The following is a 27,522-nucleotide window of genomic DNA, read 5'->3' as shown; positions in this document are numbered from 1 at the left end:
TTCATTGTTTTGAGATTTGATTCTGTTTTTCCTGAGATAACAGTGCCTGAATTGGTATTAGACCTCAGCAGATGTGTATCCCTGGATATGCTGGAATTACTTGAGGAGCCTAGTGGGCTCAGTAGTTGTGAGTAGAAAGTGCTGTTGCATGAAATATCAGCTTTTTTTTTTTTTAATGCGTCCTTTGATATGAAATTTACCATTAATGAATTTTTTTGTTTGTTTCTTTTTAAATGTTAGGAATATTTTGACAGTGGCCTTCAGGTAAAAGAAGTCACATTCTGATTTTAAATGGTTTGATAGTAATGTCTCCTAATATTGCTATCAATCAGCAGTAAGTTTGGATGTGATCCTTTGTTGAAAAATTTCTAAGCTATGCAGTACTGTGCAGAAACTGTATTTACTTCTCAGCTAACTTCAGAGGAAGAATGAAGAATAATGGCTTCTGCTCTCATTAACTTTGTGTGAGTTGGAAGCCTTGTATCATTCCTGAAGCAATGGGTGTAGAATAAAATGTATTTGTGCATTGTATCTAGAGTTTCAGAAGGCTCTCAGCCTCTCTGCATCCAATGGGACTGACTGTTTCTAATTAGAGTACAGTTGATTTATAATTTACTTGAGAACTGATCTAAGCTAAGAGCTTAGATCCAAGTTATCTTGAGGGCTTCTGCTTCCTTGGGGGCCTATGGCTAGAATTGCATTTACTTGAACAAAAAACAGCTGAAAGTATTTTAGCTGGGCTTATTTAACCTGGAGGAAACAACTTGTAGGGGGCAAAATAGCAGCCTCCCAGTACCTGTGAAAAAGTTATCAAGAAGCTGGAATCATGCTCATCACTGTGTTGAGATAAGAATTGTAAATTGAAAGGAGGAAATAGGAGTGGATATGAGAACTCAAGTGCTGGAACAAACCAGTTTCTCAGGGAGGCTGTGCTGTTTGTCCTTGAAGCCTCTACTAGATGTAGCCCTGACCGACTGCCCAGGTCTCATAACCAATCCTGCTTTGAGCAGGAAGTGGAGACCTCTTGTCATCCCAAACTGTGAAGGTTCCCTCAGAACAAGGATGGAACAGTGTAAGAATAGACTACATAGGGCTTCTTTGGTGTGTAGTTGATTACAGGGGAATTAGGAGCAAGTTACAGGGAAGGTGCTAACTTGTCTGGAAAACACAGACCTGCTTGTGAATTATAGCAGTTGCAGACGATTACAGTGCAAATAGTATAATTAAGAACTTTGTTTTTGATCTTTCTTCCTCCCTCTCTCTTCATGATTGATAGTGGATCACAGTTACTATGGCAAGAAAACTTGAGAGTGGCATTGAGTGGACAGGTGGCATGGCGAGGCATCATTGGGTTGAGGTGTCTATGACTGGGAAATTGACATGCTCTCTCCACAACTTTTTCTGCCTCAGTCTCTGCCATTCAATTCATATCTTCTGACTCTTCACACAGGATGAGTAAAATACAGATATGTTTCAATTTCTGCAAGGATATCCTGTTCTCTAGAGCTCTTAACAAATGATTTTCCTTAGGAACAATAATAATAATCACAGGTGTACATTCATTATTTTTTATCTTTTTTCTTGACTTCACTGTTTGCTTCTCTGTGTAACCTGTTGTTTTTTGGACCTACGTTTTATCTATTGGTATCAAACTTCCTGTAAAGACTGCCTACCCACCTGCCAGAGTCACCTTTTGTATACTTAACCTGATGCTTCTGAAAACTGTAATATCTTTGAGTATATTCATGTATTTCTTTCATCATTTCACTTCAAAGTTGTTTTTCTAGCACATTCTATATTTAGAAGACTGAGCTCTGGAAACTTTAAACTGAAGTATTTAAAGCATTTTTTGTAATTTAGGTATTATGTGGACTTTGCTTGAATTTATCATGAAGAGCTGAAGAATTTACTTGAGTCAGTTTGCTCAATCTAAATGCTGGATTCAGTAATGCAAGCAAAAGTTGTATTTATTTCAACTGGGGCTCAGTTTTGCTGCATTGAAAGAATTATGTGATGTCATACACTCACCCACTTATTTCTGGCCACTACCAGCAACTTTATAGCTCAAGGTACTGCAATATTAGAAGAGATTCTCCAGTGTATTTTCTGTTTCTTGCGCCACTAACACTTCATCTCTTCTGAGCTCTCTTCCTTTCCTTGAGAAAAGCAGATTTTTTCTAGCTCAGCTAGGAAATTGAAAGGGGGACGTATGGAACATTTCATCACTGCTTCTTCGATGCCATACCTTGAACTTAATGTCAGTTCTGGGAGAGCAGTTCAGTTGATTCAACTGAAATTTCTCTTCTCAAATTGTCCCAGGGGAAATGCTGTTCACACACAAGCTGCAGAGAGGTCTGTGCTGACATACAGAAAGAAAAAGTGTTCTTTTTCTGCATGTTTTTACTCTGCAGTAGCTGTAGTTCTTTTTTTTATTTGCCTTCCCGTATCTGTGGTTACCTCAGGTTTTAATTTCCGGGGACATGTATGTCTCATGCCATGTCTGCATGTTGAGGACAGGTGTTGCTCTTTCAAACAAAATACAGTTTGAGGCAAAGGTGAGGCCATGTGAAAAGATGGCGATGCCTGTATCAGAGAGCCATGAACTGTTTAAAGTAGGAATGTGTTTTCTGGACTGTGTGTGTGGCTCTGTATCAAAGATTGCAAACTCTTCAGAGCTGGCTGTATGCCTGAAAGCTGTTGTGTTCAGGATAATGGTGGATGCATTCCAGATTCACGCCATGTCCTTTTCATTCACTTGTTATTGTTATTTTTTTTAACAGAACTATCTATTGCAGTCTTGAAAAAATCATTTCAGTAATGACTAGTTCATAGGGTTTATTTGCAAGAAATTTAAGACAAATTCACTTTACTGAAAACATCTTGCTATATATAATGCTTAACGTACGTATATATATATAAACACATAAAAAAAATAAGTGTAGCTGAAGGTTCTTTCTTGAAATAGTACTTAGTATTGTAAGGGAAATGTCTTCCATTGTTGGCTACAGAAACTTAGTAATACTTTATAATCTGGCTCAGGCAATTAGAGATGGACACATTCTTGGTAGCGAAAGCTTTGCTTTAAGAGGAGCTACAGTGACACAGATGGAATAATTAAAGGAAGAAACTACAAAATACTGAATTCATGAATGGCCAGTAGCTCATTTAACTCATGTCCCCTCAATTCACTTAGCACTCTAAGAATGAATGTTTTAATTTTTGAAAGGCAAAGTGAAAGTGTAGGTTGAAACACTAATTCTAAGTGTCAAGCTCAGTTGGTAGAAGCTATTGAGTCACGAATCTACTTCTATGAGTGCTTGATTAATTCATGCATTTGACTTATTACCAGTATTTAATTTTAATGTCTGTACAGCAGCACATGCATCCTTTGTTAATAGTATGTGTATGCAGTTGTGTGGACCGTGTGAACTGCAGGTGCTAATAGAAACTGGTGATCTAAATATGGAAAATTACATACTAACACAAGTATTTGACCCATGAAGTATACTTTTAAAGTGATGCTGAGTGTAAGAGTGTAAGCTTTGTAAGACCTGTTGCATTTTTGAATTTTTTTTCTTTTACACCTTGTGGAATTTCTTGGTAAATACGTATTGATTTAAGTAATGCAACTAATGTAGGGATAAAATAAATAACAGTCCATACTGTGCAGTCTGGTGGCCAGGAATGCTTTAGAAGTAGTATGTTGAGAAGCACTGTGCATTGCAAACTAGGACTTGTGATGAGGTTCTTAGGAAGAAGCATGTTTTTCAGCATGCTGCTTTGAATGGCAGGTGGCATGTGTGTTGCATTCCTTAAAAATAAAAACCTGTTTGGAGTTTGAATTGTTGAATGATATGACTGTGTGCTACTCCAGGGCTGTCACTTAAAAAGAATAATATGCACTATATGTTATATAAATAAATAAATAATCATGAAAATGGAACACATTTGTCTTTGTGAGGGGATTGTTCTGTTGCTTATGGTTATACTGCAGAGAACTTGTTACCTTAAGCTAAACAGGTTTGACACTGGTCAGCATATTCCATCAGAAATCTCATAGGCAAATGGGTATTTTCAAATCCCAGCTGCAGTTTTTCTTTTGTAGTATTTTATGTATCTGACATACAACTGATTTTTTTTTTTCTTTTTTAAATTTTTAAATTTAAATTTTTAAATCTTTTTTTTTTTTTTTTTAATTTAACTGTGGTGTATTTTATAGCTGTGGACAAAATTAAAAATACGATCTGAATTTAAGTTGGGACTTCATGATTTTCTGGCTTTCATTTGATCAGAGTTTCTGTAACAGCTTTGTTGCTTTTGTTGCTGTTGAAATAGTTTATAAGAGTCTGTAGATATATTCTCTCATTACTTAACTAAGTGCATGCACTTGATACATGTTCCTTTGAACAGTATTTCATGGTCAGAAAATGTGTGTGTGTTCACTTCATTATACCAAGAGGAACAAAGAGTTGGAGAAAGATTGAAGTTACTCTGCTGGCTCTGTATTTTTAGTTTTCTGGTTGGTTATGCAGGATAGAATCCTGACTTAGTGGTTGATTCACACTACAGAAATTCAAAATAATCTTTCATAAAATGAAATAGGTAATACAGTCTGTTGGGGAAACCAGAAAATGTAATTAGTCCATGGTAAATTTACTGCTCGACCATGTCTCCGCTAATGGACCAGCATTACATAGCCTTTAAGATCAGCTTGTTACAGCGCAGTGATCTGCTCAAAGTGTATGCACTGTATTGTTGAAGCACTTCAGTTGTAATTTAACACAACCTTTTCTTTTTCTTTCAAAAGGCGCCTAAACAGAAATAACCTCCAGTTGCTTTCTGAGCTGCTCTTTCTGGGGACGCCGAAGTTATACAGGCTGTAAGTAGGCACGATCCGGTAACTGTTATTCTGGAAAACATGGTGTTGTTTTATTATTCTGTCTTGCATTGGGTTTTTGTCTTTTGCCTCAAACCGGGCCAAAATACATTTATTAACACTGATCTTCTAAGTACTTTGACTACTTAGCAGGAATATTTTTTAGAACCTAGGTTAGAAACTGATACTTGTATGAGACTAAATACTGTTTCATCCTTTCCTGTTTCTGTTAAGAACTGTTGAAGGAATGCTCCAGCTTTTTTTTTTCTCCTGTTTATCTGGGGTGGGTAGGTGTATTTTTTGTTTCTTTGCTTGCTTCCTCTCTTAAAATAGCTGTATGACTGTGGAGATCATGGCCCAGCAATATAGCAGTGTACAGCACTTTGTCTTTGTTATGTTCTGGTTTTATAGCTCTACACACTTTACCAGAAAAATCAGCATTGACAAATAGTAGCCTGTGGAGATCTCTCCCATGTCCCTCAGAAAGAAAACAAAGGTCACAACATAAACTGAAGATAGAAAAAGCTATGAAATGTTTTACAATAAATACAAATGATAGAAAATTGGATGTTTTTTTGGTTTGATTATTTTCTTTGGTTTGATAATCTTTTACTTGTGGCAGATTTTTTCAAGTATTTTGACCCACTGGCTCTATTTGAAGAACCTACTCATTTGTGCTGCAGTATCAACATGGGATTAAGTTCAGACAGTAATTTCTGCATTTATCCATACAATCACTTTTTGTAACAAAATACGTTACAACACAACGTTATGTTATGAGGTGTGAATGGCATACATGACAAGCTTAAATAGGCTTTGAAAAGATGGTAGAAGTTTAGCCCTATTTTAGTTAAGTATATGTATTCGACACTTTTATTTAGGGTTCAGGTGAGACTTCTGCTGTTGAAATCATTGTTTTTGAGTTTCATCCTTTATGTGCTTGGAAAAAATATGTGTAGGTGGAAGAAGGCAGAGTTCTTCTGATTTGTTTTCACTTTAGTATATGAAAATGTTCCTGAGAACAAATGATATAATTAAGCTTTTATTTTTTAGGAGTTGATTTCTGTTCTCATATTGCAAAATAATAGTTCTTTTTCCCCCTATTCTGGTAATTTGAAATGGTAAACTGAAAACGATGCTATTATTGGTATAAACATTTATTTCTGTGTATTTTTGTTTCTTTTGTTTGCTGTGGATGCATTTTTTGTTTCTTGAACTTCCCTGTAGATGCAATGAGTTGTTAAATTACTAGACCAGAAAGCTCCTGAAGGCTTTTGTTCTGACAAACAAAAACATTTTTTCTCTACTATTATATTATAATATATTCATGTGTGGTTTTATATATATTAACAGTTCAGTTTCTTCTGTGATTTCCATCAGCAATCACGGAGATATTACTTCCATCAGGAAGGAAAATGAAAGGGATTTATGATCATTTTATTATTCTACCTATGGTGTAAAGGTTGTTATCTAAATTTGTATAAAATAGAAATGAGCCATAATTTGCAGGAGAAAAAAAAAAAAAAAGGATGCACGCTTCAGGCAAAATCATACTTAAATATATTTAACTCAGAATTGTATATTTGATAAAAGCTAGTCTTAAATCTGTAATATCTTTTGACAAAGCACACAACTGCTCACAGTGTATATGGTAGAAAGTAAGAGATCACTGTCTTCACAGTATTAAATTTCTTCTGCCTAAGGGTTATTGTTGATCAGACCATGAAAGTGAATGTCTGGTTATAATGTATTCATGTTTAAAAGAAAATTAGAAAGATACTAAAAATCTGTGGTTGCTTAAACTAAATCTGTAATTTAAAAATGTCTAACAAAAACATTGACAGTAGGTAAATGTCTACTTGGTCAACTTTCAGATTATGTATGGTTTGACCACTCTGAATACTATAAAGTCATTTGGTTTATTTATTTATTTATTTATTTATTTATTTATTTATTTATTTGCATCTGTTGGTTTAAGTGCTTATGCATATTTGTATCCAAATGAATATATGTTGAAGGAGAATTAAAAGTTCATTAAACATGATCAATAAAATGTATAATAGACTTTGGGCTTAGTATTTATTTTTGGCATTTAACAGCTAATCAAACATTGTGTGCATTGCATGTTTTCAGCATACTATTGAGCTTCTGTGAATAATAATTACCATTTGACCCTTGGCTGTAAATGAGATGCCAGGTGAAGAAGCACATATGCTTGTTGTGTAGCCTAAATGCAATATAAAAGAAAGAGGGTACACTGTATATGAATTATGATTAGACACAGTTGGTTGCCGCCAGCGGCCGGCTATGCTTTCCCTTTGCTGTCTGCTCCAATTTCTCTTTGGACGGGCTGAGAGAGCACTGCATGTTCAGGTCAAGATGTTTGCCTAGAAATAGTAGTACAGTTGCAGCTGTGTTTGCTGGAGCAAGAGACTAGTTTAAATAGCATTACCATTTATCCAGTCCATTAACAGAACTCTGTAAAATAATACCAACTCTGCATAAACTACAGGACAGTGTAATAAAATTACAAGCACTTGTTGACAGATGGGAAGTGTAAGTAAAGGAAAGCGATAGGTTGGGAGTTTAAAAGAGACAGTGCATTATTTCCCATGTCTGGGGACGCTATTTTCAAAGGTAACTAGATGAATTATTTTTCAGGTTATTTTCTTTCAGATTTATCAGCCTTCTGAGAAATCTCTTGGAACAGGTTAAAATGGATAATTTAGTCAAAGCAGAAACTGATTCTCCCATTAAGAGTTATCTGCAGAGGTGTTTTGACACATACATTTCAATAGGAAGTAGTATGCTAAAAATAGTCTGACTAGTGCTGAAGGGTATATTAATCTTACCTTGCCAGATCTCTTTCAAAGAAAAACGTACATGAACCTCTGTTTTGACGCAATAATGTTAAAATATAGGTGCTGTTGTAAATCCCACAGGGTAATACAAGTCCTGCTGCAACAAGTGCTTTTCCTGCAAGCACAGGATGTGTTGTTTCCAGTGACCCGTGTGCCTGCTCGCAGTGACTCACCCAGCATCCATAAGGGTGCTTTAATGCGGGGAGCTGGAGAGGGCTTAGCTGAGGCAAATGGATTTTGACTGCTTTCTTTGGCTGGTTAGAGCACAGCTCATTGATTGCCGTTTGCTGCAGGATACCGAGGACCAGACCCACAGCTTTTGGAGAATTTGGTTTTAAAAGATACCTTTCTAAATCAGTGGCATGTAAAGGGTATTGGATTCTCGACACAAAGCCTGTCCCTTTTAGTTTTCATTTCTTGCACTTGGAAGGAGGTTAAAGTTCCCTTAATGACCAGTATTTTTTGTATGGATTGGGCAACACTGGCGTTGAAAGAAGCCGTCTTTCTTATTGACATGGTCTGATTTTGCATGTTAGAAAGGAAAGATGTCTAATATGATGTACTTGAAAAGAAACATGTTGTGAATGAGAAATTTCTCCTCTGACAGAAAAATAAACGCTTGGTTCTGAGATGTCAGTTGGTGACTTGAAGGCAAAATAAAAATCAGACTGTTAATAATTAAAGAAAAAACATAAACATTAAAAAAGGGAAAAAATAAAAACTTTTAAAAATAATCGTAGGCCAGAACAGCAGCAGCAGTAAGAACAACAACAACAAACCATGCTGCATGGGGGGCCCTTGCAAAAATTCCTCCTGAATTAATTTCTGCCAGCTATGATTAAAGTGTGTGGTACTAGATGTGTCAGACACCATAGTCTCTGCTTCATTTTACTCTTGGCCTCTCTGGCCCCTGCCACAATAAATCCCACAATGGCTGGGCAGGAATTGCAGGTTACAGTTGCCAGGGTTACCGTTGTCCAGCCGGGCCGCCATCATCACTCATCCGCCCGCTGCCTTGCACACTCCTGTCGTGGGGAGAAGGAAAGTTCTGCTGTTTTTCCAGCTGCTGCAGGGGAACCTGTGATTTGCATCATTTCCTGTCATACCTTTTCATTTTTTATTTTTCTTATGGTGAAGGTAAAAAGCAATCAGAGATAGGAATGGAAAATAAAGGAAAAAAAGCAGTGGTATATATGAGATGCTAAAGCAGTGAGTTTCAAAGTATTTTAAGATGCTGGTTTTGTTTTTCAGGTAGCTGTATTTGGGGCTTAAGTTATTTGTCATATCCTGTCCCTTTTAATGGTATAAGCATAGCAAGAGAGGCTGCAGCTGTAATTTTGTAGATAAGGTATTTATCTTCAATTTCAATGCCTTAATTAGTGAAGAAATATCTCATTAGGAAGTGCTTGTTATCATGCCCCTGAAATCTTCCTGCAACTGCAGACAGGTGGCTCTGGGTGTTAAAAACCCAAGAAGGAGCAAGGGGATGTTTCTCCTTTTCTGACAGCACTATTGGTGAGTCACTCTTCTTCCGCAGGCAGGTTGGTAGGTGAGCTGCTGTTGGATCAGGGTAACAGGAGAGCTTTCCTTCTGTTCTGTGCTGCGGTATTACTGTGCTTTGCTTTGTTACAGAGGTGTGCTGGTTGCCTAACAAAAGATTTATTGGGACAAGATATGGTTTTTTTTGTTGTTGTTGTTTTTGTTTGTTTGTTTTTCATTTTTCTATTAATTATTAATTGAAATTGTTGTTAGAACCTTCCTGGCAGTGTTTTCTTTTCTGCTGTTGGTTTCAGTTTTTATGGTTTTTTATGAAGTGTTCTAGTAGTCTCTATGTAATCTCTCATAGATTTTTTTCTTTTAATGAAGATTTACTGCATATAGTATATGTATAAAATGTGTGTGCAGTTTTATCTCTGTGATATTGCAAACTAGTAATTAAAAGGAAATCTTTAACACACAAGACTAATTACTATTTCTTGCAATGTGGACACATCATTTTCAAACTTGCTAATGGAGTGTATTGTCACTAATTTAAAGTTGTGCTCCCCAGTCTAGAATGTTTTCAGAATGAGTTTGGTATCCTGTGCTGCAGTTCCATTATTAGTTCTGTGTGATTTATTTTTGCTTTTATTACAATCTGTGGCTAAAAACAAAACTACTTCAGAATACAAGAATTACTGGATGGTTAAACTGCCGATGTTGAAGTTTGTTACCTGTACAGAGGAGCTCAGTAATCAAGAGTGGGTTACCTGTCATGCTGTGTTTGTTATACCTCTTCTCTGGCATTCATTTCAGGCATTGAAGATTTTGCTTTTCTGTCACCTGCTCGTTTTTTCATCTAGAGAGAAAAGTAAATCAGGAGCTAGATAATTTTATGCAGCTTACCTTGTGTGTGCATTTTTTCTCTCATCCTCTTACCTCTACCCTTGATTCTCATTCTCTGCTATAACATTTCAAAACTGAAAATCCTATCACTCTTTACAACACAGTGAACAAAGCAAATACCACTACTGCTTTGCTTCAGATATAAGCCATTTTTATGTACGGTAAAAGATGACAAGATGACTCTATAAAGATCTTGGAAGCACTGAAAAAAAAACAGTGCATCAGGTGGTTTATTTGTCAAGCACAGAAACGAGAACATATATATGCATTTCATGTGCAATTTGCAATAGTTATATCCTAGCAACAGCAAACATTCAGCCTTAGCTTTAGTTGAGTGGAAGTGTTGGAGGAACCAGGATGAACTTTTGAAATGTAATCATGGTGGGGAGGAGGGAGGAACAACGAGTAAAATGTATTATTGCTATGTTTGACCATTATTAATTAGAGTTCAAATATCAATCTTTGTGCCTTTTGGTACTTCAGAGTCTTTTAATCTGTGTGCTTTACATGAGCTATGCTATCTTTTGTGTTTTTACAGCACCGCTGCATAGGAGTAAAAAAAAATGATGTACCAAATGCACAGAATTAAACATCGCTGCTTGATGTAATAATATATTTTTAAAAATTGGAGAAAAAAAGTAACTCATGAGCTGGGTCTCTCAATATCATTATTTGTTTTTAATTTTGTGATAATTGGATGGTATGTTTAAATTGCAGGTCAGTTTGTCTTTCTTTACTTATAAAAGGACATTTTTTTTTCTTAATAGCAGTTTTTCGTTTGCACTGGGATTAAATGGCAAATTGCTTGAGATTTTGGGGCTGGAAGCTAACTCTGCAGCTAAGCAGATTATTGAATCCTTGTATAATCTGCAATACTGAAGCTATAGTTTAGTATTTGCACTGCATATTTGTTTGTGCTTCTAACTATTGGCTTTCATTACAGAAAACATTCCCAAACTGTTTATAATTTCTTTTAATCTTAATTTGGAAATCATGTTAAACATCAAGCAAACAGAATTACAGTTTACTGTGATTCTTCTGAGCCAACAAATAATCTGTTGTATTCAGAATCTTTTATACTGTTAGTTGTTGATATTTAAATGCTTATCACACTAAAAAAAGGCTTGTTCAGGCCATAGCACTTCTAAAATAACATGATAGTATTCAAAATGATGAAGAAATCTATTTTGGTAGCTATGTTCAGGTCATCTTGACCTCCTTGGCTCTGAATGTAAATAATTACATATTTTTGTTGGTATAATGGTTAATTTTGTTGGTATAGTGGTTAAATTGAAGAATTGAATAACTGCTTTAAAAAAAAAAAAAAAAAAGTGAAAATGCAAGTAACAAGTTTGAGATCACCTGTAACTGTGTTACAGTCAGGGTTTAGTCTGTGAGGTTTTCCTGGAGGGTTAACCTTGAGAGGTTTGGAGAATTGTGACATAGGAAACCTTTTAGGCAGGAGTTAAGTAGGAAACTAAGTATCAGTGATGGAAGTAATGAGAATTAAAAAGGCATGTCAGGGCGAATGCCACTATTATGTGGTGCAGAAACATGGTGTGAAATGTTACATGTGAAGAGGACATCTGTAAGTCTCAACTTGCACAGAGCGGACATTTAAGAGAGCTGTGTCTTCTTGATTTAAAAGATAAAAAAATTAAAAAATGGAGAAAGGAATCAGGCCAAGGAAAAGTGTGAAAGTATAGAAGCTTGTCCTTATGATGGCGAGTTTCTTCTGCGAGTGGAAGATAAAAGCCTGGAGTAACTGAATAGCTGAGAAAAGTCCAAAGAAAGGTTGATTGCTTCCCCTCCAACAGTTCCAATTGATTGAAAAAAGCCTAATTTAAAGTTCTGTTTGTTCTGTGTCTAAAACCATCAGAAATTTCTTTTAGAACTGGAGGAATGCTCTGGAAGAGAAAGAATCCAAGGATAAAAAGTCATTGCAGGCCAACAATTGTTCCTAATCCTCACAAAATGCTGGAGAAATTAAATTTATTCTTTATTGCTCAAAGTGTTACCTAGGTCACTGGGCGATGGGAAAATTGAACTGGAAGTCGAGTAGGCACAATCTTTGTTTTGTGTCTAGATGCTTAACCTTAGACATGACAAGGCATCTTAGTGTGTTGTGGGAACTTGGTTCAGAGTATTAACACTAGGACGTTTATTACCCTGGATTTATAATAGGCTAAGCTGTCAGTAGATGAAAATGTTGTGTTTACATTTCAGTGTTAAATGATCATTTAATTAACACCTAAGGAGAAAAAAAAAAAAAAAAAACTTGTGAAATTCTTAGCAGCTTTTATTGTCGGTTTCCTTGGAGGTTTTAATATCCAAGATACGGTGCAGTTGCTTCTATAAGTAAAGCCAGAAAAGACATTTATGAATGTAGTCAAGAAGGACAGACAGTTTAACCCCTGTTGACCCTTCATCCTGAATGTTGATTTATATAGCGTTTAAATGCATTGAATTTGTTTTAAAGCTTCTCTAAAGTTACTCGCTTAGGAAAAAAAAAATGTATCTTGTTTGAATGCTTTTAAAGCATTTCCTGAATTGCACATTCTTGTAAAAAGCATTGAGAGTTCGTGTTTTTCATTCGAAAGAAATACTTAAAATTCTTGTTGATACATTCTATATATTTATAATAGTTTTAAAAAATAAAAAAAAACAAACTCAGGATTGTTGTTGTGCAAGGATTGCCTGTATGTGCAATAATAATATGTGAGCTTTTTTAAGAAAAAAATGTTTGAAACGGACAGTATAGCATGCATTGGTTGTAGCAGCTACTGTCTGAATTCGGGAATTGGCAAGGGAAACAACATTACTACAAAAATGCATACCCACTTGAGGCAGTGGAGGTTTACTTTCATATGTTCCATTGTGTTGAAGTCAAGGCTATCTGAAAGCTTTAATTTGCTCTTGGTTCTTAGTAATACATTATGTTGTAATGCTGATCTACAAATGCTTTTTGCAATAATGTTGCCCTACAAAGCATGTTTAAATACTTTTTTTCATCTCAGAGCTAAAGCTAAATGAAATGTTCTTGGTTAAAGAGCAGCTGCTCTTCCACTGATATTTTTATAAGCACTGTAGTAAAAAAGTGAAATTACAAAATTACAGCCACATTGAGATGTTTTTGGAGTTCTTTGTTAGAGGTGTATTTTTTAATCTGTCTCTGCTTAAGAAGGAAAACCCTACTTTAAAGCATGTCAATAGATTAATAATGAAAACACAGCACAGCTTAATTCAATTATTGACGACAATTTCTTGGTATACTTTTTGTTGTTACTGATGATTATATCCTTTATGAGTATCAATAAGTGAGTTAGAAAGAACTTAGGAATCTGCTGATACAGTAAAATGTTTCTTTTCTCCATACAAATGACATAAAACACTTGATGAGATGTTACAGCTGCAGCACAAGTTCTATTTGCCAGTGAGATTTCAACATTTTCCAAACTTACCCAATGTATTTATTAAATTGAAACCTAATATTCAGTTCTAGGCTTGTCAGAAGTATTTGCATTTGCTTTTCTTGTAAGTTCTTGGCTGTTTTCAGTTAAAGCAGAGTAATGATGTTCATTGATGACATCTTTCAGTGCTTTTAATTGAAATATCTGTTTGTCCTTCTGAGTTGGGATATCAGATGAAAGAGTACTTGGTATAAAAAAAGAAGCTTGCCATGCACCACACTTATATTACCTTCTCTTCACAGTGCAGTTCTGGTAGAGAATTTTAGATTTTTTAAACTGGTGAATAAGTACATGCACAGCAAGATACAGGCTAAACTTCAGCTGAAGCCACAGTGTGCTGCTGTGGGATGTGAAGGATCCTGTGGGCAGGCCACATCATCTCTCTAAGCAGCAATTACAGGGACCCTCCTTATGGTAAGGAGAAGCGCAAATAAACAAAGTGCAGCATTTAAAAGAGGAGAGCTGAAGAGGGGGGGCTGTAGCAAGGAAGAGCTGAGCCTGTTGTCTTGATCTTGTGGTAAGAGTCCTGGGGCCTCGGTTGATGGTATTTGTGAAAGGTCACTCTTGAATACAGAGCAGGGTTTATTCTCTCCTGCAGGTACTTGAGGGGCTGCTAGCGGCTGTTCAGGCCCACCTTGCAGGGAATAAAGCTGAGACTTGCTGAGCCCTTTTCATCACTACAGCCAGGCCCAGGTGCAGACCCTTCCTGGCTCAAGAGTATTTACAGAAACATGCTCTGAAGGCTTCTTAGGGTAATGCATACAAGAGACAAAATCCTTACCTCTTTGTTTTTGTTTCCCCCTCTGTTCAGTCAGTTCAATGACATTTTTGTTCTGTTTTGTTGTGAATGTCTAATTCACGATGTTGTACAGGAGGGCTATGTGCACTTTGTAGCATGCATGAGAGGAAGTCTGGTGGCCATGGTTCAATGCCTTTATTAGTGTTTTAGTACAATGCAGATAGGAAACATCAAGTCTCTCTGTCTTTTTATTTTTTATTTATTTTTTATTTTTTATTTTGTAGAAATGGTGGATAGCTGGAAGAGATTTAAGTAGCTGACTGACCTCAAAACTGAAAAGGTTGCATCTTGTGAGTTTGATAAGGCCCACAGGGAAGGGTTGCAAAGATAGGATAACAGCTAATGTAATGAATGGGTATTTGTAGTAGCTCCTTCCCTGAGTGTAAAGATATGAAAGGCTAAATGGAAAGAAGAAAAGGGTGTAAATGTGTGTCTTAAACGCATGGTGGAAAAAATCTGAAAGGCTTAGCAGAACTAGAGAGAGAGTAAACTGAGTGAAACAAACAAAAAAAGGCAAACCAAATATCCCAACACATATGCACATGTACTTTGGGAAAACAGTGAGATTTCTGAAATTAGAGAAAATTCCTGTTTAGTCCTCAGTGCTCTGCTATTAGGATCAAATCCAATCCACAATTAATTAATTCTATCATATTCTACTTTTCATGAATTTTGCACTCTTTGTAAAATGCAAGAGACTGTCTTCCCTTAGAAATTGTAGTAATGAGTTTGTAAATTCAGTAGAGGAAACCTTTGGGTTTCTATTTCTCAAATGTTATCAAAGTTCTATTGTGTTAACCTTGTAATGTTGGTACTCCCCTCATCACTTATGCCTCTGCAAGACAAAAGGACAAAAGAATATCAGTAAAAGAAGTTCATTAGAACTGAGTGATTTTATGAAAACAGAACTTTTACGAAATAGAGAGCCTATCTATTAATCAAGGAGTGATTGTTTATTGTTTGCTGGTGTAGTATTCATGTAATAAGTGTACAAGTCAGAATTTCTCAGCCCACACAAAGTGCAAATGTGTTGTTTCCCAGTCAGTTTTTCCTTTTTACATAGGTATGGTAGACACTCAATTTCATCTAGAAAAAAAGATCACAATACTGTTACTTCTCCTTTCACCAGTGAGAGTAGCCAGATATGATAGTATTAACTGCTGAAGCAGGGCATCATCACCATTCTGGCAGATTACAATGGCTTTATCTGCTCAAAAGAACACAGTATTACACCATGTTATAAGACTTCCTGGTCTGGGAAATAAGCAGGAAATTGTACAACCATGAGCTCTAAAATAAAGAGTAAAATTTCTTAAGCTAGAGTAGTGATGAATGAAGATGGAAGCAAATTTTGCAACGTGCAGTGTACTGCCATCTTTACTTTGAAATTTTGCGTGTGGAATTAAGCTAAAAGCTGCTCTGCTATGGCCAGTTTAGCTATAGACTGTTGAAGTTTAAGATAATACTGCCTGGAATATTTATATGGAGTCCATTGTTTTGTCTTTTGATGCCTGATCTAGACTGTGCAAACAGCATACTAGTAATATTTGTTAGTAGGGATGATTTAAAAAAAATTTAAAAGGAGGGAACAATAGTAAGGATTTAAATCTGAAATAAATTAGTTATGCCAGAATTACTTACCCTGTGGGTATGGGGTGGAGAATGTGGGTAATGCAAATTACTTAAGGGAAAAATCAAGATTGTGATCACTGGGTAGAAAGCTATTTTATGACACTTAGGGATAATAAAGTGGGTAAATGTTCATTGCAGTATGAAGCAATAAGATTGTGCAATTTTGTGCATACGTATCACAGAAGGAAATGGAATGCAAAATATTTTTTGACTATACATTGTAGTTTTGCAAAACTAGTGATAAGGTGAGTTGTTTTCTTCTGGTTAATATTGTTGTGGAATGTTCACCTTAAAAGCTTTTTATGTTTTCTGTTTGTTGTGACACTAAAAATGTTTCACTAGAATTTTGGCTATACAGAGTTTCTTTCTTCTTGTAATCAGTTGCAAAAGCTATTGTTTTGTCATTGTTTTTTTTTGTTTTTGTTTTTTTTCCTCGGCCAAATGAAATCAAACTGAACTGGATTTAAGTTATGGAGGAGGCTTTACAATGAGTATGTGCTGTTAGCTTAGTTATGTAAGAGTTGGATAGAGGCAGAATAGTAGTATTGTGTGTGTGCATATACAGAGGGAGAACAAAGAGCAAAACTAGGAGAAATGTAATTGAATTAGGAGGTTGGTTGATCAAGAAAAGATTTCTGCAGCAAGATGCAAGTCTTTGAGATGGGTGACCTAAGAAAGATCATTTGGCATACATTCAGTACTCTGGTTAAAATGCTAGCAGTACTTCGAAGTAAATGAATTCTTATTAAAGAAGTGGAACTTGTCAGTCTGCTGGAATTATAATTTCTTAAGATTTAATATTTAAGAATAAGGATGGATGTTGGATTGTTATGGTAGTAGTAGAAAACCAAATTTTACTCAGTGCAGATTTCCTTACCACTCTTTCTATTGTAAGCTGTCTTCATAGTGAATTTATCTACAAAGAGGAGAAGTAGGGACAATGGAATAATTCTATTCTACAGCATGACAGCTTGCACTGTTACAGAATCACAGAAACACCAAGGTTGGAAAAAGATCTACAAGATCATCCAGTCCAACCATCTACCTACCACCAATAGTTCTCACTAGATCATATCCCTAAATACAAAATCCAAACATTCCTAAGTTAGGTTTTATAATATGTATTTGACAAGAATGAAGAAATGGAAAAAGAAGGAAGCATTACTGAAAAAACTGTGCTTCTCATGCCTGGGTAGATCCAAGAGATTGAATTGGTAATGGGAAGAGAAGTATGAAACGTGAGGAAGCTAACATTTTATCTGGTAGTGTTAAATATTGTATTTATCAGTGCAGGTTAGAAATGTGCTGATTGCTGTTATATTTGTCTTACAAGAGCTACTGATGATCATCATGGTAGTTCTTAATGATGGGATCTAGTCTAAAGAGCCTTTCAACAATGGGAGAAAAATGTTGCATTATCAATTTATTATCTCAAATGCTTTCTTCCAAATAAATATAAATTAAGGTAGACAAGGATTCTTACATGTTTTAATAAAAAAGTAGAAATATTTTGATATCTAAATAAGATCACTAGATTATGCTACTGTTCCTCTAGCAAAGATCAAGATTTGTTACTTCTGAACTAACACAATGTTAACATGCACACTCCCTCATTTTGTGTATGTGCTACAAGAGTAATGAGTATTTGTAGCCAGGCCTTTCTGGCACGCAGCAAGGCCTTAGTGAATAACATGTGGGTATCCAAATAACATTGGCAGTAGTACTTGTTTGGGCCTTCGTTATGGTGTTTAAGATGTTAACATATAAACAATAACAGAGAACTCACAGTGTTAGAAGTAGTCAAAGGAAAGATGTAATGAAGTTGGATATGCCTGCCTGGAAAAGAAAGTAGTTAAGTAGTTTTTATCCAAAAGAAAGTAGTTAAGAGAAGTACTACTTTGTATTCATTAAATCTTACATTGTCATTGATGAAATAAATGTGCATTTGAAACTTGGTATCTTCACACAGAGTAAAAATGTGGTAAAGGATGCTATAGTTCCAATCCATGATTCCTTATATATATATATATAAGGAATATATATATATATGTATATACACACACACATTTTTTTACTTTCAATTTGGTTGGAAGTGGGTCTTTTTTCTTGAAGTAGTATTCAATGCCTTTTATTTATTTATTTGCATAATCTAGCTGTGTGTGGGATTGTTTTGTAAGAAAGTCTGCTGTTTTTAATCTTTTTTTTTTTTTTTTTGTTCATTTTACTTGCATTTTTTAATTATGGTTGTATGACTGCATATTGTCCATTGTGTTTTATTTTGGCTTCTGAACTCAGAAAGATTTTCCAATTACTTTGCTAAATACAAATTTTACAGAAATTGTTTTAACATCTTGCTCTGTACAGTAATAGTGCAGGTCTCATGAATTTGGCAAATATTGAAACAAACAAAAAAAAAAGTTAGTTTTGATATGTCCAAAGAATATAAAGTCATGAAAAGATCAATGCATGCCTATTACTCAAGTGTTCATATTTTGGTATTCTATGGTTAATGAATTTGCCTGGATCTTCTAGGAATCTCCTCATTTTCAAATCAATATGTGGAAAACCTTTGCTCTATTTTTTGTAAACATGTTTAGGTTAAAAAAAAAAAAAGTGAACACCCATGTAACTATGACCAATAATTAAAAAATAAATAAGATTAAAGTTGGAAACATTGTTCAGTTTAAGTTGGGTGGTCCAGAAGATTGAAAAGATGTTCTCTATTTTCTTTCAGTTTGTTAACAGAAGAAAATAGTGTACAACCAGAAATCACATTTTAATTGACGCTTTATTTTGCTTTAGCCTTAATTAGAATATCCTGCTGGGTGTAGTTTTATCAGCAGTGCCTTTGAGATTGTGTAATGTTTAGAGAGGATTACACTACATAAAACTTTCCAGTTATGAGATCTAAAAAAAAAAAAAAATGTGGCGTCAATTAACTAGTTCTGAAAGGGAACATGGTGAGCTTTTGGAGGAGATTAAAGCATTTATGATAAATGTGGTTTTGTTTGGTCTTTGTTTTATGCTTTCTTATTTTGTTTCTGTATGCGAGGTTGGAGATGTGAATCTGTAGTAAATGCTCCAGAAAATATGACCTGTAAAGGGAAAAGAAGAAAATATACATTGAAATTTTATATAGAGTTGGTATTCTGAAGTAGGTAGTGTTTGAACACATGGCAATTTCCTAAAATAAACACAGCCACAAAGGGAAAATGTGATAATGTCTTGATTATGATGAGTGTCTGCTGTTACAGGTCCAGTGAGATGCAAGTGCCAACAATCCAGTCTACAATCATGATCCAAATTGTAATGAAGAAATTTGGCAGTTCTGATGCCTTTATGTGAATGTATTACCATGGCTATGAAGATAAATATTTCCTAAGTGGAAATACTAACAAATACGTAGTCACTTCCAAGCAGATTATAAGTGAAGAGGCATACTAAAGGAACCAAGATAAAAAGGAAAAGGAAATATATCTTCTGAGTATGTGTTCCATTCCTGTTTCCCTGGGCTTGGTTCTTCATTTTAAAATTAGTGTATTTAGACAGATGTATTCTTTGTGAAAGTTGAATGCTAATTTCTTGATTTTTTCCAACTTCCTTCCTGTTCTTCCCCTCTTGTGACTCTCCTCTTATGCAAACATCCCCTATTAAAGCCTAAAGCTAGCTGGAAATTTTCTCTGCTCTATTGTAGGCCAGTGAGCTGTTGGATACCACAAACTAATAAAGTGCAAGTGCTGAGATCTATCCTCAGGAGCAGACTCCCCCTTGTGGGTGTGGATCCTGTTACTTGCCAGCCTTTTATGTCCCTTGTGCTGCATAAATTTAATCTACATTTCCACCTTTTAAAGTTTTTATTTATTTTTAAATAATATCTTTAGATAGTTCCAAAGTATGCTTTTATATCCTTGAGTAGCTTTCAATGCAGACTGACCTGAAAAAGTTAAATCAGAAATCAGATTTATAGAATGGGAAATATATTGCCAAAATACAAAGATTTTTTTTTTTTTTTTTTTCAGTCCCTTGTCCTTCCTTTGAATATAAACAATTCCTGTATAAATGCAGTACATCATCTCTTTCTTAATGTTCTGCCTAGCTTCTCTGATAATGAGGATTGTGTCCTGTAGTGGATGTCTACCATATGGCGCTCATACCTGCTGTGAGTACCAGCCCTGGTGGCTGGCAGATCACTTTATGTCAGGTTCTCTGGGTTCCTCTGCCAAAGGTTAAGGAGCGCTGTTTTGCCTCAGGTAGAGTAAGATGTCTGTCCTCTGTTTAGAATTCTGATGCAGGAATCTGCAGTGGAATCTGGGCCATGTCAGAATTTAGAATTTTAGAAATTAAAATTTTGAATTTCAGGGGCAGAGTTTCAAACTGTTGAAGACAGTTTATCCAGGCTTGTCACTTGGCTGACTCATCCTTGCAAGGTGTTTAATGCTGCTCACTGAGTGACTTATTTACATGAGCTTAAGAGGCTTTTCTGCTTGCTTGCTAGCCCAAGCTGAATGACTCATCCAGATCAAGCTGTTGACAGAAGAGATGCTGTGGGAGCTGCAGATGGCACTGCCAGCATCTTAATGAGATCTGGTGCCAAGGCAAGCATATGAAAGTGTAGGAAACAATACTGTAAATTGCAAGTGAATCTTGAAAGATAGAGATGTGCCTGTCGATGAAAGATGCTGTGTGTTTTTCATAGTAATGAGAAAATTAATCTTCCCTGCTTTACCATTTCCATCAATGCCAGCTCTAGCCCTGTCTTTATGACCTAAAATTAATTGGATTGATAAATCAATCAACTCAATGTCCTAGTATTAGGTGTCATTTCTGAAGTGAATAGTAGTCTGGGATAACATGCTTACCTTTTGAAATTCACAATCCATGTGGTTGTTCCAGGTTTTCTTTTTTCTTCTACCAGTACTAACCAGCACTCCAATAATGTATGCATGTAGCAGTCTAGCTGAGTGAGCTGAACTCTATGACTCTCCTTTCTTCTCCTTTTGTTCTCATTACCCAAGTCTGCTGGTACTGTTCTGACACTTTTTTCAGTGTGAAATGAGTTAGATGACTCTGAAAGAAGGTAGTGGTAGACTATACCACCACTTGATAAAACCTGTACATTGAACCAGAATAAAGAAATATGGAAAATTACACACACACAACACACTGGGTTGTATGTGACTGTTTGGTAATACAGATTACAATTCCCAAGTATGTTGTTTAGACACAAAATATCTGTAAGACATCCCAGAAATGAAGAATTCATGTTGCATGTCTAAATTATGATAGGTATTACTTCCTGAGTTGTTATTTAATTTAGGTTTGGTGAAGGATGTTAATGGTTCTCCTGTTTTTGTGAGCAGGTATTTTGGGTTTTGGACAGAACTTTATCTCTTAACACAGAATCACTGACAGGAAATTTCAGTACATGAGTTCATGTTTACTCATCAATACAAGCTCCAACAATGTGTATTGCAATCAAACCCATAATCTGACGTTGTTCCAACTTAAAGCTCTTGACTGCCCAACAAACTTATTTTAGTCAAATCTACTTTTTAAATGTTATGGATCAATGAAAGAAAAAATTATGTGCAATGAAATAGAGAATCATTTAATGGATAAGATATCAACAAAAATTTCTCGCGTCACTTTTTCTTCTTGCATAACTTGTCAGAGCTCAGAGGATATCATTTGTTTGAGTTGGAAGGGATCTTCAAAGGTCACCTAGTCCATCTGCCCTGCAGTGAACAGGTACTCTAACATCTAGATCAGGATGCTCAGAGCCCCGTGCACCCTAACCTTGAATGTCTCCAAGGATGAGACATTGTTTAAACATCTTCCTCAGTTATCACATTTGTCAGATTCTCAGGCACAGTGAAAACTATCCTCTCAGCTTCTTGAGTATAACATTTCTATTTTCTATCAGTTCTTTTCTTTTTTGTCCTGAACACTGTTGTGTCCTTAGTTGCTATTGACTTTCACAGTGATCTCCATTAATAGACACAAGGATATCTAGACTTACCATAGAATCATAGAGTGGTTTGGATTGGAAGAGACTTTATGATCATCTTTTTCCAACTCCCCTGCTAGGCAGGGACATCTCCCACTTGGCCTTGAATGCTTCCAATGATGGGGCATCCACAACCTTTCTGGGCAACCTGTTCCAGTGTCTCACCAGTCTCACAGTAAAGAATTTCTTCCTGATAGCTAGTCTAAATCTACCCTCTCCCAGTTTAGAACCATTTCCCCCCCTCCTTTTGCTGCATGCCCTCATCAGCTTTTCTGTAGGCCCCCTTCAGATATTGGAGGTCTCCTCAGAGCCCTCTCTTCTCCAGACCGAAGAGCTCCAATACCTGTCACTGTGAGGGGTGGGACAGAATTCTGATAATCTGGATGCACTCTAACAGCTCGATGTCCGTCTTGCTTTGGGGGCCCCAGAACTGGCTGCAGTACTCCAGGAGGGGTCTCATGAGAGCAGAGTAGAGGGGCAGGATTGCCTCCTTTGACCTGCTGTTCACACTTCTCTTGATGCAACTCAGGATACGATGTTGGCCTTCTGGGTTGCAAGTGCACATTACCAGCTCAATCTTTCAACAATCAGCACTCCTAAATCCTTTTCCTCAGAGCTGCTCTGAATCAGTTCTCCACCCAGCCTGTGTTTGTGCTTGAGATTGCCCCAACCCAGGTGCAGGACCTTGGCCTTATTGATCTTCATGAGGTTGGCTGTTCAGGTTTTTCTGGATGGTATCCCTTCCTTCTAGCATGTCACCTGCACTGCTCAGCTTGGTGTGACCTGCAAAATTGCTGAGCATGCACTTGATCCCGCTGCTCATATCAGCTACAAAGATGTTAAATAGAACCTGTTCCAGCATGGATAGCTGAGGAATGCCACTCTTCGCTGGTCTCTGCTTGGATATTGTCCTGTTGACTGCAGCTCTGAGCGTGACCACCCATCCAATTCCTTGGCAATTCCTTGGTCTTATCCATCAAATCCTTTTTTCTCCAATTTAGCAACTAGAATGTTGTGCAGGATAGTGTCAAACACTTTGCGCAAGTCCAGGTAGATAATTTCTGTCTTTTCTGGAGAAAATGACTTCCTTTCTCTTGAACATTTTATTTTCTGCATTGTCAGTGGAAAATCTAGTTAGTCTAGCTTTATGGTAAATTATTTCCAAGTTGCTTAAAGTAAGTATCTATTTTAAATAAATGACTAAAGGAGATTTCACATGTAGAATTTCCATCTGCACAAAGGTAACCATGACATTACTTCTTGTTTCTTGTGCATGCTAGTGGCTTTAATTTAATATGGTCTATGATTGTGTTAAAATTTTTAATTACTGAGATTTGTGAAACTATTCCCAAGTACAAGGGGATATTTGTAGAAAACTGTACAGATTGACAAGTGATTGACAGAGTAAACAGTCCTACTGTGTTCTGATATCTGCAGCACTGCACCGCAGCATGGGATGCCACATAAGCCTCAGGCAGTAACTGCAATCCTATTTTTATTAAACTCTTACTACTAATACATCTTAACATTATTAATTTGAAAAATAATTGTACTGCTATTTTCTTCTTTTCCTTAGAAAGCTTCACTGTTAAATTGCAGTTGTATAAAGCACTGAAATGATATAACCTAATGGTTACATGTGGGGGGAAAAAAAAAGCATTTTATGATGAAAACTGCTTAGTATTCTAACAACAGAATATCAACTATTGTCCTAATTGCCTTCAAAGCAGTACCTGTCTAGAAATATCAAATCTATGTTGCTCTTAATATTCCATTTAAAAAAAAAAAAAAAAAAAAAAAAAAAGATAAATAGATACAGACTCACCTTCTTGCCACACTCTTTCCCCCTTGCTCCCCTGCCCTGCTATAAGCAGGTGAAAATAAAAGGAATGAAAAAAACAAGCCACAGAAACAAAACCAACAACAAAAAAGTCTAAAACCACAAATGGCTTCATTGATTCACTCTGAAGGTCTTTGCTTGGTAACAATTGGTAAATCCAAGGATCCTCTTGACTAATGCTTTGTTTTGCAGCTGAAGATGATTACTGACATTTGAACAAAGAAAGTAGTTTGCACATTTTGAAGGTTTTGCAGTTGTAATTCTAGGAAGCCAGAAGGCAACTAATGTAAATTTCAGACAATGGTATGAATTAATCTTGATGTGTTGCATGGGAAGCAGATACACATCTATCACTTCTCAGTCAAGGGGACTGGTGATGGTTCTTCACTAACTGAATCTTTTGCTGTGAACCAGTCTTCAGATATGTTCTCAAACTGGACTCCCATTTCATATAAGAAACCCCCTTTTCCACGTTGTCTGCAGTTTCACACAGCTTTCTTTTAATCTCGTACTGAATGAGAACTAAATTTGATGAGTATTTCCACTTTGTCTCTTCCTTAAATATCAGAGTCCTGCTTACCTTTTCTGTATAACTTGAAAAGACATTTTGGTTGTGGATGATTAGATAGTGGCATTCATGGCAAACATTGCCCTAAATGTACAGCTTTTGTGGTTATGGGTAATAAAAGAACTGGTGTGCACTGATATGTTCTGCTGAGTACAGTGAATTAATAGCTGAAAATGTTATGACCAAGTTAGAGTAGATTTGGAGAATGAAATTAAAGCTGTTTCTTTACACAGTATGTGCTATTACCTTCCTTTGGGCCTGTTAGTTTCCTTCCACAGTATTTTGGCAAGTGGCATCCAAACCTGTAGAACTGAGGCAGCCTCTTAGGAAATTTCTGAGCAACAGCAGAAAGGTCTGGACTGCTCTGGAGGATGAACCAACTAAGCAGAAACTGATGAAAGAGCATTTGTGCCCCTTTCACTCCTGAAGAAGCAAGAATGCTTCTGGCAATGGGGAGGAGGAAAGTCAAACTGTCCTTTTTGCTACCACTTCTCTCTAGAAATAGTTTGACTTCTTGAAGTAAAGATCTTTCTAGAGGGATTGGAGATCTTCCTAAATGTCATGGTTTGGAAAAAGCAGCTTTTTATGTTGCTTTTTAGGCATATTGCATCTTTTCTCCAAATGCTTATGATCTACTGTTTCTTCTTCTGCAGATACAAGGTTTTGATAGTTGTAAAAATGAAAAGACAGCGGCTGAATAAATTCATTCATAGATTAAAGAACTTTTCACAATGGGCATAAAACAGAACAGAGATCGATTAACGCTATATCTATAAATAAGAAGAACAAATGATGAAATTGAGAATAAAATGACTTATGTGTTGCAGTTAATCTCTAGATGTATCTTTGTGTTTTGCCGAAAGCTTCAGCATCTTGAGTAGTTTTTCCTTTGGCAGTAGGTAATGGGAGATTTATTTTTTTTCCAAGCACTGTTTTACTTAAACTTTTCATAATGGGTGTCAAGTATTTTCATGACAGAATTACTGGGCTTCTTGTAATAACTTGATTTATAAAGGTAAATATTCTTTTTCCCATAATATAAAAATTCCTCAAGAAGAAAATTCCACAATAAGAGAACTCAAATATTTTCCTTCTAACTCTTTTCTCTTTACGTATGTTAACTTCTCTAGCATCCAGTTATGTTTAATATTAAACTACTGTATTTTTGGAAACAGTGTCCTCCAAGATATCTGTAAACTCCAATAAAGTAAGTTGGAAAATAGAAACATTTTAAAACATGCATAAGGACGTGGAACATAAAAGTAGCAATTTCACGTACTTCAGGATGGCACTGAAAATACTAATTTTTAACACTGATTCTTATTTCATTAAGTTGGACATCTAAATGGTAAATGAATCAAGAATTCACAAATCTAAATTAAAATACTTCATCAAACTATTTTAGCCAAGTTAATGGAATCATGATGTCTGATATGCTGTCACCACAAGCTGTTGTCTAGGTGAAATCATCTGCTTTAATCTTCTAAAAGTCTAAGAATATTTAAGTGCTAGAATATGTAAGCTTAAAAAGTTTGTTGTAACTTTCTCATTTGGTGCTATTTTTGTTACCGGTATTCTTAACTAGTTACTCTAGTAACTAGTATCTGCTCTTTCTTACTTATCTTAAAATAGTAATATTTAAAATCTTTTAAAAATCACACTACTTTCTATTCATGTTAGTTGTTTGCATTAATGTAAAATGTTTTCTCCTAATATGGTATGTACATGCCTGATTCCTTATGAAAGTATTTTTATGTGCAACAAATACTTATTCTAGGAGTTTGTGGGAAGGTAGCTAAATAATTAAGTAGTATTTAGTTTTCAGAGACTTGAGTTATTCTGCTATTACTTAAATCATTTTGCTCTAGTAGAATTACCTTTAATAAAAAATGACAAGTAAAACTGGGTTGTTATGTTTTTTTCTTGTCTATCGAAGCATTCTAAGACTCTTAAGCAGATCACAGTTTTGTGGAAAAATGTCTTACGTTCTAAATAGAGGAGGGTAAGAAATCAGAAGTTAAAGCAGAAGCTTGTGGTTGCCACTGAAGGACTAGATAAAGTTATGATTCTTGCAGCATGAGAAAAACAAATAACCACCAAATCACAGGGGCTTGTTCACTTGGATTCTAGACACAACTGGTGTAGAAGGGGGAGAATAAAATTGTTTGGCCCAGGTGAATGATGATGACAAAAACAATGAAATGTGGGGTGTTTCTGTTGTTTTTCATCTCCCGCATAAATTGCTCTTATTGTTTTCTAGGCTTCTTGTCATTCTCTTCTCAAAGGTCAGCGCTCAGTTTTACTTTCCAGTAAAACTGAGTCTGCCCCAATTTACTGTTCTTGCTCTGTACACCCACAAGCTATTGCATTTCCTTCTATCTTAAGGGTTCCCCTTTTCCAAGGGAAATGTACCTGCTGTCTTTCTAAGAAAGGGTTCCAGACAGCAAAAGCTGTCTTTGCAGACCTCTTCTCTCTAAATTTAGCCTTCCTCATCCCTTTCTCCCCTGCCACTATTAGTGTCTTCTCCTTGTCTGTGTTCAAGGTTAGCTAACTAACTTAGGCAATTTTCTAGATGTATTTGCAGAACCTAGTTCTGTCTGGAAGGAACTTTTTCCCAGGGATCCAAATGAAAAGGGCAAGGCTGTGGATGGGTCATGTCCTAAAAGCTTCTCTCAGAATCCTTAAATGAATCTAAGGAGATTGAAGCTGAGGCAAATAGGCTATCTCCTAAAGCGCATTGCTTTAATCAAACTATCAAAATGATAGTGGTTCATTTTTCAAATAAATTGTAGAACTCAAATACTCTCTTCAAGTGAGGTTATTAGCTCCAGTCTGCTCATGTATGTACGTGTCTGCTTAAAGCTCAGTGCAGTCAGCATGAGGGTAAGGCTGCTTGAGAACCAACTGCTCTGTTTTTATCTCACAGATGAAGCCTAATGTTTTTCACATGTTTATATGCCTTAAAAACATAAGGCAATATTGAACTCCAGTGAACTGATATACATTCATGGCATCAGAAGATTATAACCAACTGTTGGGAGAGGAAATAATGGGACAGGAAAACTGGCCTTCTGGTTAACAGTA

The 27,522-nt window shown here is 36.0% G+C and overlaps 1 protein-coding gene across 10 annotated transcripts in view; it reads left to right on the top strand.

Moving 5' to 3' along the window:
* The window catches only part of SLIT2 (slit guidance ligand 2), a 245,029-nt gene that overhangs the window by 13,044 nt on the left and 204,463 nt on the right, over positions 1-27,522 (top strand). For all 10 annotated transcript variants that reach the window (XM_048942472.1, XM_048942465.1, XM_048942468.1 and 7 more), the window contains exon 4: positions 4,808-4,879. In XM_048942472.1, coding sequence (XP_048798429.1) covers positions 4,808-4,879 — 72 coding nt within the window. The remainder of the gene's footprint in view (positions 1-4,807; positions 4,880-27,522) is intronic.

The sequence above is a fragment of the Lagopus muta genome, chromosome 4, assembly GCF_023343835.1.
Source record: "Lagopus muta isolate bLagMut1 chromosome 4, bLagMut1 primary, whole genome shotgun sequence".
Taxonomy (NCBI): Eukaryota; Metazoa; Chordata; class Aves; order Galliformes; family Phasianidae; genus Lagopus; species Lagopus muta.
The sequence above is the reverse complement of the archived record's forward strand: the minus strand, read 5'-3'. Positions and strand labels throughout refer to the sequence as shown.